The 16,288-nt window shown below is 38.5% G+C and overlaps 1 protein-coding gene across 11 annotated transcripts in view; it reads left to right on the top strand.

The window, feature by feature from the left end:
- Window positions 1-16,288, top strand: part of ADAM22 (ADAM metallopeptidase domain 22) — a 138,221-nt gene that overhangs the window by 102,297 nt on the left and 19,636 nt on the right. For 4 of the 11 annotated variants that reach the window (XM_040591634.1, XM_040591632.1, XM_040591630.1 and 1 more), the window contains exons 16-27: window positions 2,046-2,117; window positions 2,632-2,724; window positions 4,855-4,935; window positions 5,156-5,206; window positions 5,501-5,564; window positions 6,106-6,211; window positions 7,296-7,412; window positions 8,120-8,288; window positions 9,214-9,322; window positions 10,282-10,372; window positions 11,690-11,707; window positions 14,562-14,669. In XM_040591634.1, coding sequence (XP_040447568.1) covers window positions 2,046-2,117; window positions 2,632-2,724; window positions 4,855-4,935; window positions 5,156-5,206; window positions 5,501-5,564; window positions 6,106-6,211; window positions 7,296-7,412; window positions 8,120-8,288; window positions 9,214-9,322; window positions 10,282-10,372; window positions 11,690-11,707; window positions 14,562-14,669 — 1,079 coding nt within the window. Of the gene's footprint in view, window positions 1-2,045; window positions 2,118-2,631; window positions 2,725-4,854; window positions 4,936-5,155; window positions 5,207-5,500; window positions 5,565-6,105; window positions 6,212-7,295; window positions 7,413-8,119; window positions 8,289-9,213; window positions 9,323-10,281; window positions 10,373-11,689; window positions 11,708-14,561; window positions 14,757-16,288 lie in introns of all 11 variants that reach the window. The other 7 variants (XM_040591631.1, XM_040591628.1, XM_040591627.1 and 4 more) reach the window with 2 other exon arrangements.

The following is a 16,288-nucleotide window of genomic DNA, read 5'->3' as shown; positions in this document are numbered from 1 at the left end:
AGAAAGCACTGTAATTCGTTAATAAGATGTAAGAATTTCATTCTTTAAAATGCATCTGCATCTTGGAAATTTGTTTTTTACCAAGAAATATCAGTGGCTTTATTTCATTGCTGAGTGAATTGTTTCCACAGTGTAATGTGTCTTAGTTGGGCTTGTTTCGGTGATTAGGTTCATTTGCATATCTGTCACTTGGAGAAAAAAACCAATTACACCCATCTCAGTCTAGATTGGCAGCAGTTACAGTTTTTTCCAATGGCAGGTTGAAATGTGAAAGTTAGATGTGGAAGCCAGAGTGATTTAGACTTGTTTATGTATTGTTGTTTGTGTTGGTTTAAAATTATTGTCAGTGGATGTCTGCCTAATTCACAAGGCTGTCAAACACATGTGTTTCCTAGCAAGGGCGGTGAAAAACAAACTTACTTGTGCTTTTCAAGAAATATGAGATAAAGGAAAACTGATGTGACAAGGTGCAGTGTTTGACAGTGCTTCACCATAAGATCAGCTGTGAACCCAAAAATTACATCAGTGACTGCTGGAGCAGACTGGCCGTATGCTTTTTTCAAATGAATGGATTAATTGCATGATTTTTTGGGAAAAGATATTGGATTTGCTTTTCATGATTTTTTTTTCTTCCATTTCATATTTAACTGTCCCTATATATTGCAGCAGATGGACTCAATGTTTTAAGGCAGAACCCTGTGCTACTGCCATCTACTTGTCTGCATTGTGCAGGACACCTAGAGATACTGAAGGAGTTATCTGGAAAAATATGTAGGAAACAAGCAGTTTTAACAACTCTTTAATAATTCTAGAAGACAACTGCTTGATTACATTTAATGTTAAATCCTATATATGCATTTCATGCTGCAGTCAAATTTCCATTTTAATAGGGGGATCTAATAATAGCAGGTCAGTCTGTGCCACAGCCCTCAGGCTGGTTTGTGGCACAGTGAAGTACATGGGGTGATGCTCCATCCTGTGGGCTACTGGTAGAAAGGCAGCAGCTGGAGAGAAATGTGCTCTACACCATAAGCAATGTCCTTGTGCAGATGGCTCATAAGCAGAGTGGTTTCTGGAATGATCCTAGTTTAACTGGAGAACAATCCGCAAAACTTTAGTCTTGATGACACACCTATATGCTTTTCTCATTTATGTAATAAAAAGCTACTGTTAAGTTTTCTTGTGGCCAAAGGAAAAAGAATAGTTTATTTTTGAAGAATTACATTTAGACATTTTAGGAAAACAATGAAACTGGAAAGAACAGAGTATAAATGTCCATTAGCAGAGAGCATCACGTGGTTCCTGTGTAAAAAATGGTAAATGAATCTTGCCTCTGGGAAATAAAAATACTACTGCAAATATACAAATTCAGACATTTTAAGTTACAGTTTAGTGGGGAGGCTGAAAGGAAAGGGAGGAAGCTCAGCAGCTATACTTTCTCACTTGCCTGTGACACACAGACTTATGGAAAACTGCTGAAAGTTCTCAACTGTGGTAGAGGAAGAGGGAAGGAAAAAGCATCTGACTACAACAAAAACTGACAAAGAAACCCAGCTTCTCCCCTTTCCCTGCATTTCTGAGCCACATGCTACCAAAGGGCAATTTTTTTATGACTATTCCTTCTGAAGTTACAATGCAGGCTTCAACCTGGGGCAGAGCCTTCATCCCTTGAATTCTTGAACAGCAGCAATTGCAGCCCCTGTGATGATGGTGAAAATGTCATATTGGTTTAAATTTTTTTCCTTTATTGTCACACCTTTTGTTTTTTATTATGACTTCTGCTCTAACTGAATCTGCTGTAAAAATGGCCCTCATGCACAGATGCTGTGTGACTCGACAGTATTGCTGAATTAATTCACAGCATTGTTTGTTCTCTGCACGTTTTGTTTGTGGTGTTCCTAGTCTGTTTATCCCTGAGTTGTGGGTACTGTTTGTCAGTTAATGCATTTGGAGTGCTAGCTAAAAAACCCATGTTGTACAGAGTAAATATGACAATGATTCCCTTAGGAGAGACATGCCCTTTGATTTCTGATTTTGCCCCACAGCTTCTGGATCCTCCAGAATGCGGCAATGGTTTTGTGGAAGATGGAGAAGAGTGTGACTGTGGGACAATAGCAGTAAGTGCAATATACTTTAAATTAGAAACTAGATTCTCCAGGACTTGGTGCTGCCCATCACTGCCATTAAGATTAAGTGGGGGAAGACAGGCAATGCTAAGGTCCAGTGGCAAAAGTTTAATCATTTTTACCTTTGCCCATCATGTTTAACACAGTGTGGGCCAGCTTTTTTATTCTATCACCACATAAATTCTGAAGAGTAATAGTAATAGCTACCTGTGCAGAATCAGGCCTTAAAAGATGTCGAAGTACTTTCCTAGATAGCAACATGACTCTGGTCAATGCTAAAATGTCAGTATTTAATGATTGATACTGAAGTTAGAAAAATTATTTCCTATATTACATAGGAAACAGCACCTTCATGCCCCACAGTTCATGCCTGTTTCTCTCTCCAGGTGCCTAAAAGCCTTGTTAAAGAGCTGTTCAGGTAGCATGCTAAGATGAGATGTAATAAGAGAGCTTGGGGCTTATCTGCTTTTCCATGTATTCGATTACAAGTGTGTGTGTTCCTCAGGAGTGTGCCAGTGAAGGAGGAGAGTGCTGCAGTACTTGCACCCTGACGGCAGGCTCCCAGTGCAGCAATGGACTTTGCTGTCGGAAGTGCAGGGTAAGGGCTGTGACCTTCAATGCAGCATCCAGGTGGGAATGCATCCAGGTGGCTGCAGGCACCACAGCACGTCTTTTTCCTTGCAGCCCTTGTGATTACTTTTCTGAAAGCTTACCTTTTAAAATTGGCTGAAAACTGGTTTGTCTGGGGCTATTCTCGGTCTTTTAGGCTTGGCTTCTGGGGGCAGGGACTGTGATCAAATGCAGAGGTGAATTAAAGCTTTCTGATTTCAGACAAGTTTGAATCAGGTTGAAGTTCCACAAGGTTTCATTAGATGGCCTTGTTTAAACATGCACATCCTTAATCATGTGCTGCCCCCAATGCCTTGCATGTTGCACTGGATTTGCCCCATGAGACTGAACGCGGAAATCATACCACAGAGGGCCTGAGAGATGGGTATAGTAAAAAAACCACAAAATGCAGTTAGAATTATTGAGAAGTGTTCATCTAGAAGACACCTGCCTTCACTTTTGGTTAGATCTGCCTATGTCTCCTTATGTTTGGACTGACTGAAATCCCATTGAGTAAAAGGAATCAAGCCCTGTGTAAACTGTAAGGCGTTCTTCCTGATATATCAGTAAATAGTGAAAGGAGGTTTAGCCAGATCTTGGCTGCAAAAGGGAACCTAGCTAAATATGACTTCAAATAGTTGTTTATACTCATTTAGTAATAATGATAATTACCATCAATATTATTAAAACTGTTGTGTACTATGTGTGATATTTTTATATTTGTCTGTGGGCATTTGAGGGTTTCATTTCCTTAGGGGGAACATTAGTAATAACTGCAGACCACATTCTTGACTTTGTACTCATCCTAATGTTAAAAAAAGAAAAAGCACAGATTATGCTGGAACAGATCACATTTCCCTAAGCACATTCCTTTTTGCAGATTGCCAGTGTGGGTGAATTTTGTTCAAGTATCCAAGTCACATAGGCACCATATTAAAGACTATCAGAAAAAAAATAAGCTTCTGTGTACCTACATTATTTTTGCAAATGAGATAAGGGTTTATCTGCATACAGAGTGGTGAGGGTGAGCCAATGAAGAGAAAGGCAGAATTTTGCAAAACACATGTCCCTAGAAGGTGTTAATCAGGACAGATCAAAAGACCATATATAATAGTTTCCAAAGTTGGGGGTTACCTTCCCCTGTAATATCCTGCCTGAAAGCAGGAGTGAAGGAGGAATTGCAAGCAAAACATGGTGAATGTATATCCCAGCATCCTGTAGTGTCTCTGACAACATTCCTGTCTGTCTGCATTTTTCCAGAGACTGGTAGGAAAAAGATAAGCTGAAGGCCAAAAAAAAGTACCAGAGACTAGCTCTTCCACTGGCATGTGCCTGTTCACACCAGCTGTGGAGTTAGCAGTTGTCTCCCAAAAAATGTATGTGAATGCAGATCCAGAAAAAAAGTCAGAGAGCTGCAAAATGTATCACAGTCTTAAGAAACCTTTCAGGAAAAATAAGGGGTCTGTAGTACATCCATGACCAGCAGCACTAACAAGTGCTGGTAATGAGATGTCTTCCTGCTTTTACAGGTCTTGAGACAGCACTGAAATCTTTAGCTGAAATGCTTCTGTTAGGTCACTGGTACATTTTCCATTGTCTGTTCACCTAAAAATGGTGTCAAACTGTACAGAATTCAGTTCATTTATTAATGGTTTCTGTTCTGCAACAGTAACGGGGCATTGTAGTAACCATAGTGTTTATACCTAGAGCTTTGCAGTGTTCTTCATCTCTAGGGAGATCAGGATCACTCTCCCTGTTTTGTGAAGAAGAGCTAAATGGTCACAAAAAGGCACAATGACCTGCTCAAGATAATGCTGCAAGCCACTGCAGTACTGGTTTGATAAACTCCAGGGGTCCTGTGTCCCAGGAGAGCACTTACCCTGCTCAGCCCTGCACTTGATGCACTTGGGAGGGGATGTCTCAGAGACTGATACCACTTGCACCAGTAAATGGCTGGTGGCTTGAGTGGTCCAGTGCTTGCACCAGGGAAAGTCTTCCCACTTCAGTCAGCACCTGAAGATTTCCCATTTTTTATTTTAGTTAAAACTCTAAGGAAGCATTGAATTTAAGGCAGGACATGGAGAAACCAAGACTCTAATTTTCTGTCCTTTTTTTCCAGTTTGAACCTAAAGGAGTTTTGTGCCGAGAAGCGGTGAATGATTGTGATATTGCAGAGAACTGCACAGGAAACTCCAGTCAGGTGATTTTTGTTTCTTCTATCCAAGAGATTAAAAAAACCTACCTGTAGTCTCTCAGTCACTAGAGAGAATGTTACTGCTTTGTATGGTAAGATGTATAAAAATTACATTAAACCTGCTGCTACTGAAAAAAACAGTATGGTACTGAAATAATTTACCATATGACTTGTATACTTTTGCTTGTCTGCTCTATGATCTATTAGTTATTTTCTCTTTCTATAGTGTTCTCCCAATATTCATAAAATGGATGGATATTCATGTGATAACAAGCAGGTAATTAGCACTTCTATTTGTTTTACATTCTTTCTGCTTTTATAGATTCCTTTTTGTAGATTTTGGTTTAATTTAGATTTTATAGATCTTTGGAAGTCTCCTGGGACAGTTCTGCTAAGATTCTTGAGTTTTGGGTGCTAGTCATGTTTTGGAGCTAAGCATTTAAATGAACAGAAGGTAGAATCACATATTAGTTGCCTCAGTAGAAAGCATAGAACAAATCTGTATGTTAAACAAATAAATATTTTGGAAAATCAAGTTATTTGAAACTTTTCTGTATCTCTTTCTTCCTAGGGTATTTGTTTTGGGGGAAGATGTAAAACCAGGGACCGGCAGTGTAAATATATCTGGGGTGAAAGTAAGTGAATGTTATTGTTTCTAAGTTGGTGGTTGTTCATGTGGCTCGAAAGATTGTCTTAGCTAAGAAAAATTATGGAAGAGGCATATTCAGAGCCATTAAAACCAGCTAAGACTGTATGTCACTCTCCGCTCTCTTCCCTTTTCATTTTGTCTTTCCATTCTCTTTTCCAGCTCTTTCTCTAGTGTTGGTTAACTTTACTGGTGATTCTTCTGAAGTCTTAATTTTAAGTTCTTATTCACTACCACCTAGGGAGTATGTACTCATTTTTATTGATTTATTTCAGTGGTTTCTGGACATTTTTGACCAATAAACCCTAGTCAATCTGAACAAAATTTTATAACAGTCCTGTGGTGCCAACATAAAACCTTTTGTTGAGAACACTGTGCAGAATTTCACAGGCCACCTATAGACCATGGTACTGCTGTTCACAGTACACAGGTTGGGGAGCTCTGCTTGGTTTGATTGTGCATCCCCGGTTCCCAGGTCCTGACCTTTAAAAGTCTTCATCATCTTAGAAGACATTTGTTTCTGTTTTTAGAAGTGACAGCTGCTGACAGGTTCTGCTATGAGAAGCTGAATATTGAAGGGACTGAGAAAGGAAACTGTGGAAGAGACAAGGACTCTTGGATACAGTGCAATAAACAGTAAGTTGATACATTTAGAAAACAACTGGTATGAGATTTTTTTATCCCTGATCCAGTTCTTTAGCTGCCATAAAAAAGCCTCTATATGGATTAGATGTCTGGCTGCCTTCTGCAGACCTTAGATGTTCTGCTTCCTTAGAGCAGGAAATTCTATAGAGATTGGAGTGTTGAGAGGAGGTGATCTCTGACAAGAGAGCACCATCTGAATTTTGGTAGCACTTGGACCAAAAGTGCTTCTAGTGCTCTTTGTGAGGCTTAGCAGCACAGAGGAGAGAAGCCTGTGATGTTCACCTGTTATGCTGTGCCATTGCATTGCTAAGTTGTGTTCAGTTTTCATCATATTGTAACTTTCCACATCTTTTCCTACAAGTTGCTGCTTAAACCATTGTTTCACATTCTGTATTTATGTAGTTGATGACTTCTGCCTATTTTTGAACCTTTTACCGTTTCTTATCAAACCGCACCTTGTTTTTTCAGATGAGTTCTCCATTCTGTCAATGCCATTTGAATTCTAGTTGTGCCTGCAAGTGAACTCATGTCCTTTCCCACCTTTCTATGCAGATTTCATAATGTTACTTTTGCTTCATTACAAATCCATGAGTAAAAAATATTCAGTAATATGGGAGAGGCCCGACCCCTCTGTTCTGATGGTGCACAAGTCTCCACGCGAGTTGTAAAGTTCCTTCAACAGCTGAATTAAACTTGATGTCTCTAGTTCCCTTACATGTGTGCCATTTGAGAGTTTGTTTAAAGCCAGTATATACTGCTTCTCCTCTATGGGCCAGTTACTGTATCTTAATAGGATATTAAATCAATTTGATATGGCTTGTTCTTGACAGCTCTCTGCTTGCTGTTACTCAGAGCATTTTTGGTAATATATAATGAAAAAGACTTTTCCTAGTCTAAGCTCTGAGGAGAGTAATTTTCTTGGGAAACAAGAAATTTATGGGAGTTACTGTCAGTGGGAGAAAGACAAGGAATAACAAACACATTACAAAGCAAGTGAAGAAGGCCATATTTTTTTGATCGTCCATTTTAATTCAGTTTTGTTTTTGGTGAGTATCTGTTCATTCTCTCAATACAGGGATGTGCTTTGTGGTTACCTTCTATGCTCCAATATATCCAGTGTGCCCAGACTTGGAGAACTTGATGGTGAAATCACATCATCAATCTTGCAGTTTGGAAAAGTCTACAATTGCAGGTAATTGGAAGTCCTCAAAACAGAACAGAGACAATCAATATCCATCTTGCATAGAAAAGCAGCTTTCTCCTTCCTAAGTGGAGAACAACTGTTTCCATTAATTATTTTCTTCCTGTTAATGCATAGTCACTATTCCAGCAATTATTATTAACAACCTTTGTTAAGCTTCAGGAAATGGGCTGCATGTGAGGAGTGCAGCTGTTTTGCAGTCCCCTCTGTGTAGTAGTTAATTTTGCCTGTAGAGTTGTAATGCCTCTTCTCTGGTCTCTTGATTTTACATTTCTTAATGTTTGTAAAATACTTAGACATATGCCTGTACTGCCAAAGCTAACTGGCAGCTTAATACATTGCCGTAAGTTAACTGATTCCCAATTATAGACCTGGTGTGTTCTTATAGCTTCACACAACTGTAAGATAAAATAAAGTTCCCGCACAAGTAAACTCGGTGTTTTATCTAACACTAGTTCTCACACTGGAAAAATGGTCTTTGTTTTCACCATTACATTTATTTCATGTAGATATACTGTGGTTTTGTTTGTTTCACATTAGAACCAGTGAGATAAAATTAAGCCAGTGCTTACTCTTTCCTGGTCCTGGGCATCATATAATGCAGACAGAAATAAAGGCAGCAGCCCAGAGCCCAGTTTCTCAAGCAGTCCCATCTAATCACAGCACAAGTCACCGGGGTCCCCTTGCTTGTCTTGCAGTGGTGGCCATGTGAAGCTCGATGAGGAGACAGACCTGGGCTATGTGGAGAACGGGACACCGTGCGGGCCGAACATGGTGTGCCTTGAGCATCGCTGCCTCCCCACCGAGGCCTTCAACTTCAGTACCTGCCCAGGCACCACAGACAGCGAAATTTGTTCAGGACACGGTGTATGTTCTTGTACTCTTTGATCCTTTTTTCTGTTTTTGCTGAGTACCTGGTGTTGTGTAGTATACTAGCTAGACATTTTAGGGTGCCAGAAGTGTGACTCTGGAAGTCTTTATGCTAGAGAAGCTTTCATAAAGGAAAAGGGAAGGAGGCACATAAGTAAACATAATGCATACCAATCAAGGCATCTTAAACAATGAGCCATTGTAAGCATGTGTTAGTTTTTAAAAATTTTTTATCAATCATTTCTTTTGCTATCACTTCATATTTCCTCAGGCAATGTACAGGAGAACATAAAAGTTTCGTGACCTGAGAAACCTGTGTCTCTGTTCTTCCAGATGCTCTTTTTAATTCCCTCTTTATTGTGTCAACAGCCAAGAAGGTTCATAAAGTTGTTGGGTTTTGTTGGCTGACCTAGTGAAGAGGGCAGTGAGCTGTCTCTTGGCTAGTGCTCGCTTCTCTGCTCTCAGTGCACAGCCGATGGCTTTGCCGTGACCCTGGCAAGTCCCCTTGTCCTTCAGTTTGAAACAGTGTCCAGGTCCCTATGGCTGAGCTGAAATCAAAGTTGTTGTTCTCTCATAATGTCTTTTGTCTTTTATACTGCGTTATAACTCCCTTTTTAATCTGAAATCAAGCACTTCATATTTTGAAAAAATAAAAATAATTGAGGTTCAGAGTCTCCCAAAGCAATTATAAATGGCTCTATTAAATATATTGCATTAAAATACATTAAGATGCTTAATAGATATTACATATATTTATATATAAAAGTAGAATAATATATTTATATCTGATATACATTAGATTTTCTGTATATTAAAAACGTGTTGCAAAATTTTGCAGGCAGACTGTATCTATACTGTAGGTATTAATTACGTGAATACATTGATTTTATGATCTTATTCTGAGCTACATGTTTGGCTGCAGGTTTGTAGCAATGAAATAAAGTGTGTCTGTGACCGATTCTGGGGAGGAGATGATTGCAGTTCTCGCATCAAGGATGATATGTTTTTTGATAAAGATGCCATCAATAAAGGTATGTTGTTACCATTTTTACCAATAACTGGAAAATCTTGGATTTGAGGAAGATTCATTATGCAAAACTAGATATCCTAATTTTTTAGGTAGCATACAGCACAGTGCACCATTAGGAGCCTCATTCCCTTCCCTTCTTCCCACAGCAGAAGCACTTGGTGTCTGTGAATTGAGGTCTCAGAACTGGGGCTAGATGCGAGCGGTGCTGCTTGCAAGCACTCAGTACACCTCTCAGGACTGGTACCAGTGAGGCTGGTTGTACCTTGCTTGTCCCAATCACCTGAGTGGCCTTATTAATATATTGATAGAACAGGTCAAGCAGAAAGTTACTGGGACTTCTCATATCTAGATGGAAAGGCAGTGTTACTTGCATGACTGGTAGAGTAAATTTTTTATACATGGCCAGTATGCAGAATGTTGGCAAACAACATTTAGGCTTTCACATTTTTTGAGTGAAAATTTTTATTCATCTTTAGGCTTGCATACAAGAGAAAGATGTATTGTGGAAAAATGAGGGTGTAAATGTTTTTCATTATAAATCCTTGTGGGGGGACAGCTTTACCATCTTCCAGAATGTCTCTTTTGGTTATATTTATTCAGCTATGGAAGGGATTTGAGCAAAACCAGTCACTTTTATTCCAACGTAAGCATGTATTTGCTAGGCAGGTTGTAAGGATGTAAGCTACAGCAGTTTAGTATTGATAAAGTTATATTGGCATACCTGACACAACTTTCCCATGTAGCAAGTGTTCAATAAAGGGAAATGGACACAGAGGTCAGAGCTTGATTTACAAATGATCTTTTTATGTCCGTGCTATCTTTCAAAATTTTATTATTGGTTACAATTCATCAACCTAGTGCAAGTTGTCCAAGCAGGTTTTTGAAAGACAGTGCATTTACTGGTTTTGTGTATTTTTCTCCTAAAACTCTGTGTATTTTTCCCCTTTCTTGTGTTTCCAGGTGTTGTTAGCACAAATATAATAATAGGGGCTATTGCTGGCACCATTTTAGTGTTGGCTCTCGTTTTAGGAATAACTGGTTGGGGTTACAAGTAAGTAAATTGTGTTCTTCTTAATACAGTTTAAAAATATGTGTATTTCATCTGATAGTTGATTATGTTATGAAAAGAACAATTCAAACATAATCTAAAAAATCCATATTGGATTATATCTATATAATGACATTTTTATAGTGTTAGCATTTTTCAAGCAATTCTTACATGTCTATGTGGTTTTGGAGAGCCTGATCTGGGTTTGAAATTTATTTCTTATTTAGTTCTTTTTTTTTTTGTAGACGATCAGATTGTGATTTTGCTGTATCTGACAAATGAAATACAAGAATAGTCTGATTCAATTATAAATCTTTCCTAATGATGAAATAAATTTAGCAAGATCGGCCTTCAATCAGTCAGTAAAGCACTAAACAATAGGCTTCCTTAAACAGATGTTTATATTCAGTCAGCTTAACCTGAAATTAATTCAGGCACGTATTTCGGTAAGAGAGAAATCTGTAATTTGCAAATAAGTTGCAAGTTCTCCCCTGATGCAGAACTGTCAGTGTTCTGCGCACTGAGAGCCAAAATGGATTATTTTAGCCTGACTGATCTTTTTCAGTTTTTCTCCTTTTGTGAATTTCCTCTAAAACCAGAGTGGTTTAGGGGTTTTTTGTATGTATTATAAAAAGATTCAAGGTACTTTGTCACCTGTGTTTGGGTAAGTGGCTTTTGAAGTCCTCCTGCACAGATCCTTGGTATGCTTGGAGGGCAGGTCAGGTTCAGCTTCAGGCAGTGCTGTAGCTGAGACAGGGTCCCAGCGGTTTGGCATAACAAACTGTCACATTCCCTGCTGGTTGTTAGACTGAGGTGGGCTGAGAGCAGCTCAGAAATACGTAAGGAAAGAAGCATTTGGAAAAAAGCTTGAAGATTAGTATAGTAGAAAGATAGGTTATGCTGTCTTGGTATATCATCCTCAGCTTCTGGCAGCATCTGGCAATCTGGACTTCTGAGTACAACTCCGAAAATTAAGGGCTCATTTTGAGATCACATCTAGCCATTGGGATTAGTTCTTGCAGGTGGAGAGCAAGAGGGCACCTTTCACTGGCAGCTTCACAGTGAATAGATTTAAACTCATCATGAACTGCAGCTCCAACTCAGCATTGACTTTAGCCATCAACATGAATATATTTTCCTTGTTTATTCTGAATTACTGTTTGTTTATTTTAGAAGTGTTTTCTGTAGAAATATTTTGAGCAAAAATTTCATTCTGCCTACATTTCTTTTCTCTTTATTTTTATTTTTTTTCTCTTACTGACCACGTATACCTGCATACTGATAAATCATTCTTTCTTTCTCTTCTCTTTGTATGGAAAGAAACTACAGAAGACAGAGGTATGTGATAAAAGTAATGGAATGTATCTTAGAAAGCTCTGAAAATAGCTTTTCTTCTCTCTTGCTCATTTACATGCTATAAAGAAAATACAGTGATGAATTATCATATTGTAAAGAATATTTGCTTGAATGTATGAAACTGGTATTCTATGAATACATTACTTGAAATATTGATTTCACTGGACTCGGTAGCAAAAATAATGTTTACTTCTGAGATAGACTATTTTATTTAGGAAAACAGGAGAATATTTCCAATAAGAGAGACTGAAAATCTGTTAGAGATGAAAGTGTTCTTGAGAGGCTGAGAATTGAATAATTAATATTAACATGATGTTCAGGAGCCTTTTGAGACAAATTCATTCCTGGAGCTTCTTTGCAGTTAAATTGCTGTGCGAATGAAGAGCCTATTTTTTCCTGCCAGCCTGCTTGATTGATTTGTAGCTAAAGCATGATACCATCTTCAGCACAGGACTGAACTTTCATCATTTCAAGCTTGTGGCCAAAAACCAAACAGTTCCTAGTGACTTGGGTTTGGCGCCTGGAAGACCGCCTCCCTTTGATCAGTCATCTGCCAGGCAGATGAGTCATCTGGGAAGGAGTTGGCTCCTTCTTCTCTGTCCCCCACACATTAGAGGGTTTCTCAAGTTCCCCTGTTTTCTACCTGTATCACTGCCTCCTGGTCCAAGCTGCTGCTTTGTTGCCGCTACCTGTTGTGCTTGTTCTCCATTTCCCCTGCCTGTGTAGCGCTTTCTCTGCCAGGCTCAAAATACTTGCAAAAAGCAGAAAAGTGCTGCCGAGTGCTGGTTGTGTACTGCAAGGTCAGGTAGGTGGCAGGAACAGTAATAGGAAACAACCAAAGGTATGGAGGTCAAGCCTTATGGAGAGGCTGATGGATAGGAAATGTCACCCAGCACAAGGAAGACAGAATTTCAGGGTTTGGTGCCGCTTAGCGGAGTGTGATTTATCTGTAATTGCAGACTAACATGGCCATCAAGTCACTCATTATACTGTGGATGTTGCAGTGTTGGCTGAGGACAGAGCAGCCAAAACCTTGAAATACAGAAAGAGACAGCCCCATGCATGTTCACATTGGAGTATTAGAGAATCTAATTTTTTTAAATTCCCTCATCTCCAGAAATCAGTATATGGACAGAGAGCTGTGAGTAAGCAGTCAGTCTGCAGCTGTGTCTGTGGGCATGGGAAGAGTGGAAACCAGCATGAGCTGAAGCTTTTGAAAGTGACGGAGGGCTCCATCACTTTAAAGATGATGGAGATACTTCATAACTAAATCTTCTTCATGCAGAAAATGAAGTTCTGTAGGCTTGACATCTAAATAGAATAATTTTGAATATTTACAAGGGGTGATCCATAAATGGAAAAATCAGACATCCACCAGAGTGTCTTTTTATTATTAATTGTTTATTATTACTCCTTAAATAAAGATGAAAACAAGCCATTGAGGTATTTCTGAGCATTACGTAAGGAATGATACTTGGTATTACTAAGAACTGAAATGAGTAAATGGGAAAAAAAAAGAGCCAATTAGCAAGGGTTCTGCCAGCTGGGATGGTGTGGCTGTAAGGGCACAGAGAACTTATTTCTGATGAAGTAGTGAGAGAGAGTGTGCTGGAGGAACCCTGGGAAGCAGAGCTGCCCACAGTGAATCAACTCTGAATACACCCATGCTCCAGCTGGGGAATGGGACAAGAACTGAGACTGGAGAAGTGTTAGATGAAATAGTGTGGAAGTACTGTGATAATGATTTATGTGCCGTATAATTATATATTTTAAATACTTTAGAGGCATTAGAAATTCAGATACAGCATGAAGAGAGCCCAGTTCAGGTCTGTAGTTGAACACAATCTGAATGTGAATCAACCTTCTGATAAATGCACATCTTAATAGGAGCAGACTGAGGCAAAAAGGCCTTGGAAAGTGCAAGCCTGAATAGATAATTAAGTTTCTGGTATTATGATATAGTCAGCTCTCAAAGTAGCTACTTGTTCTACTAGGGAGGATTTTTCAACTTGGTGGAACTGTAACTGGAATATTTGCATGACAGTTTTTCTGCTGGCAATGAATTCACTATCTGCAAAAAGTCGCATAACTTGATAAGGACTTTCTAATGCATAGGTAGTTTTATGCACCATAACCAAGCTTTTAGTACTGGAGGAGGATAAACTGCTGTCAGATAGGTGTGGCATTATTTTCTTGTGTCTTGCAGATTGAGTCTACTGTGGTAATCAGGAGTAGCTGAGAGCCTCTGACACTGGTGTTAGTTCCCTTGCACAAGAAAACAGTTAATAAACTGGAGGTTTTTCTCCTCCTCATGTGGTTTAAATAACTCAACAGGTTGCTGTTTATGAATTCCGTAATGATCACAAAATTTAAATGAAAAGTACTTACCTCAGAAGGAAAAAAAGCATTCACTTTTCCTGAACTCTTTTTTTGACGCAGGCATGCATTCAGCTCAGGCTGCGGTACTCGTACTGCACCTGGGGATGCTTTTTGCAACCAGTGTGATGAGTCATCTGAAATGTCTGAACTTGGTTATCCAATGCCTCAAGAACCACAAACTATTCACTTTAAAAATTGTGATCAGCGTTTATCAGTGAAATGTTCCTTGTTCTCCCATACCAAAACCACATAATCCACTGTTCTGCACATATCAGAAGCATGTGGGAATCTCTCAGATGGTTGAATTATTTATTAATAGGCTTACTGTGTGTGGTTAACAGGTTTTCTCAAGGAACGCTATCCTTGCCACTTGCTTTTAAACTCACATTTGTGCATGTTTGTGTGTGTGCTGGTTCCTGTCATGTTTTCTGACTCTACAATGTTTATTATACTTTAGACAAATACCCCAGGGAGATTATGTAAAAAAGCCTGGAGAGGCCGACTCTTTTTATAGCGACATGCCTCCTGGAGTCAGCACAAACTCTGCATCTAGTTCTAAGAAGAGGTCTGCTTTTCTGTCGCATTTTCAGATTTCTACCTGTTCCATCACCCATTATTCCATTAGTCAGAACATTTCATTGTTTTGCAGCAGGTTTGATTCTTTCTTCTTTCTTTGTGCAATGTTTGAAATAACATCCTTTGTGCTTTGATTACTGATTTTTCTCACATGCACTGAGCTGCTAGTTATTACAATTAGACCAAAATAAATAAGTTTTTTATTGTAAACCAATTTTCAGTTAATCAGATTTTCATGATCTCCCTGCTTGAGAATTGTTTTCAAGCAGACTGTAATAGTAATTGCTGGCTCAAAAAAATAATTAGTAAAATACCCACAACTGTTTTTTTTTAATCATGGTCATGTAATCAAAGAAAAGGAACACTGTCTTGCTTTAATAATAGTTATAAACATATAATGTTCAATATAAATGTTATTTTTATATCTTTATTTGTCAGTGTCACTAATTCACTGAGTTGACCTAGACTTCTGGATAATAATTGTGCTGTCTCACATTAAAGATAATAGTGCTTGCATTTTATTCCACTTACTAGACTAGTATACTTAAAGGTCAGAAATTGTTATCTTAGAAAATAATTCTACAAAGACTTTCTGTATTTTTGTGCTTGCCTTTAAGAGTAACCATTAGATTTTGCCCTTAATCAGATTTCACTAATTCTGTTGTTGTTCCAGTTACTTAAAAAACCCCATCAACATTTTACAATGGAAAATTCATTGAAAAGCATTGAGAGTCATTTGTAATTTCTAAGATCATTAGGTCATGATGCTCACCATCCCTTTGCGGTTAGAAGTCCTTTAATTGTGAAAATCTCCAGCTGTCAGTTTAAAACAATTTATGAGAAGCACTATGTTGTAGGAGGGATAGACAATCCTGAACTGCTTCATAAGAAGCTCAGTTCTTGTCACACTGAGCAGTCTGTAACTGCGCAGCTGATGAAGCCATTCTCTTTGTTCTAGTTTCAAAGAAAGTAAAGGGAAATGTATGGAAAGGGTGTATTTGCAGTAACATTTGCTATTTGGATATAGCAGCCTGATTCTATATGCAACTTCTTTCAGTCTGTTTGAATATGTTATTAGGAAAACTGTAGTAGTGATTAATTAATGATTTCTAATTTTTAAATTAAGCTTTTTAGATGTGTGAATGGAGAATTATTTTTTTTTCAGGGAGCAAGCGTTAATCTTAAATGGTGCATTATTTGTGTTGAAGAATCTTTTCTCATTTGGATAAAATTTTGAAAAAAGCATTGAGAAAGCAAGTTTCCATAGCTTTGTGTAAGCAGGTTGAAAAAACAGTTAAGAAAAAAAGTGTCTTTTTAAATGAATGTTGTTTAATGTGTTCGTTCTCTCATTCAGTATCTGTCTTCTCATATTTCATTTCTATCATGTGCGTCTATTTATTATTTGTTCTGAAAAGCTAATGGTTTCTAAGGTCTGTCTGTACTAGAGAGTTTTGTTGTTTCCCAGCACCAGTTCAGGTATGTTGTGCCACTGTCAAGTCTGGAAAAGTAAGTCTGACAAATATTCCATTAACATTGTGGTGGAGCTGACATAGTCCTTCCATTTGAATGCCCAGAGTGCTATTTCCTACCTTCCAAGCGGGTTTTGAT

The sequence above is a fragment of the Falco naumanni genome, chromosome 4, assembly GCF_017639655.2.
Source record: "Falco naumanni isolate bFalNau1 chromosome 4, bFalNau1.pat, whole genome shotgun sequence".
In the NCBI taxonomy this organism is placed as follows: Eukaryota; Metazoa; Chordata; class Aves; order Falconiformes; family Falconidae; genus Falco; species Falco naumanni.
This window is presented reverse-complemented; position numbering and strand designations above follow the sequence as displayed.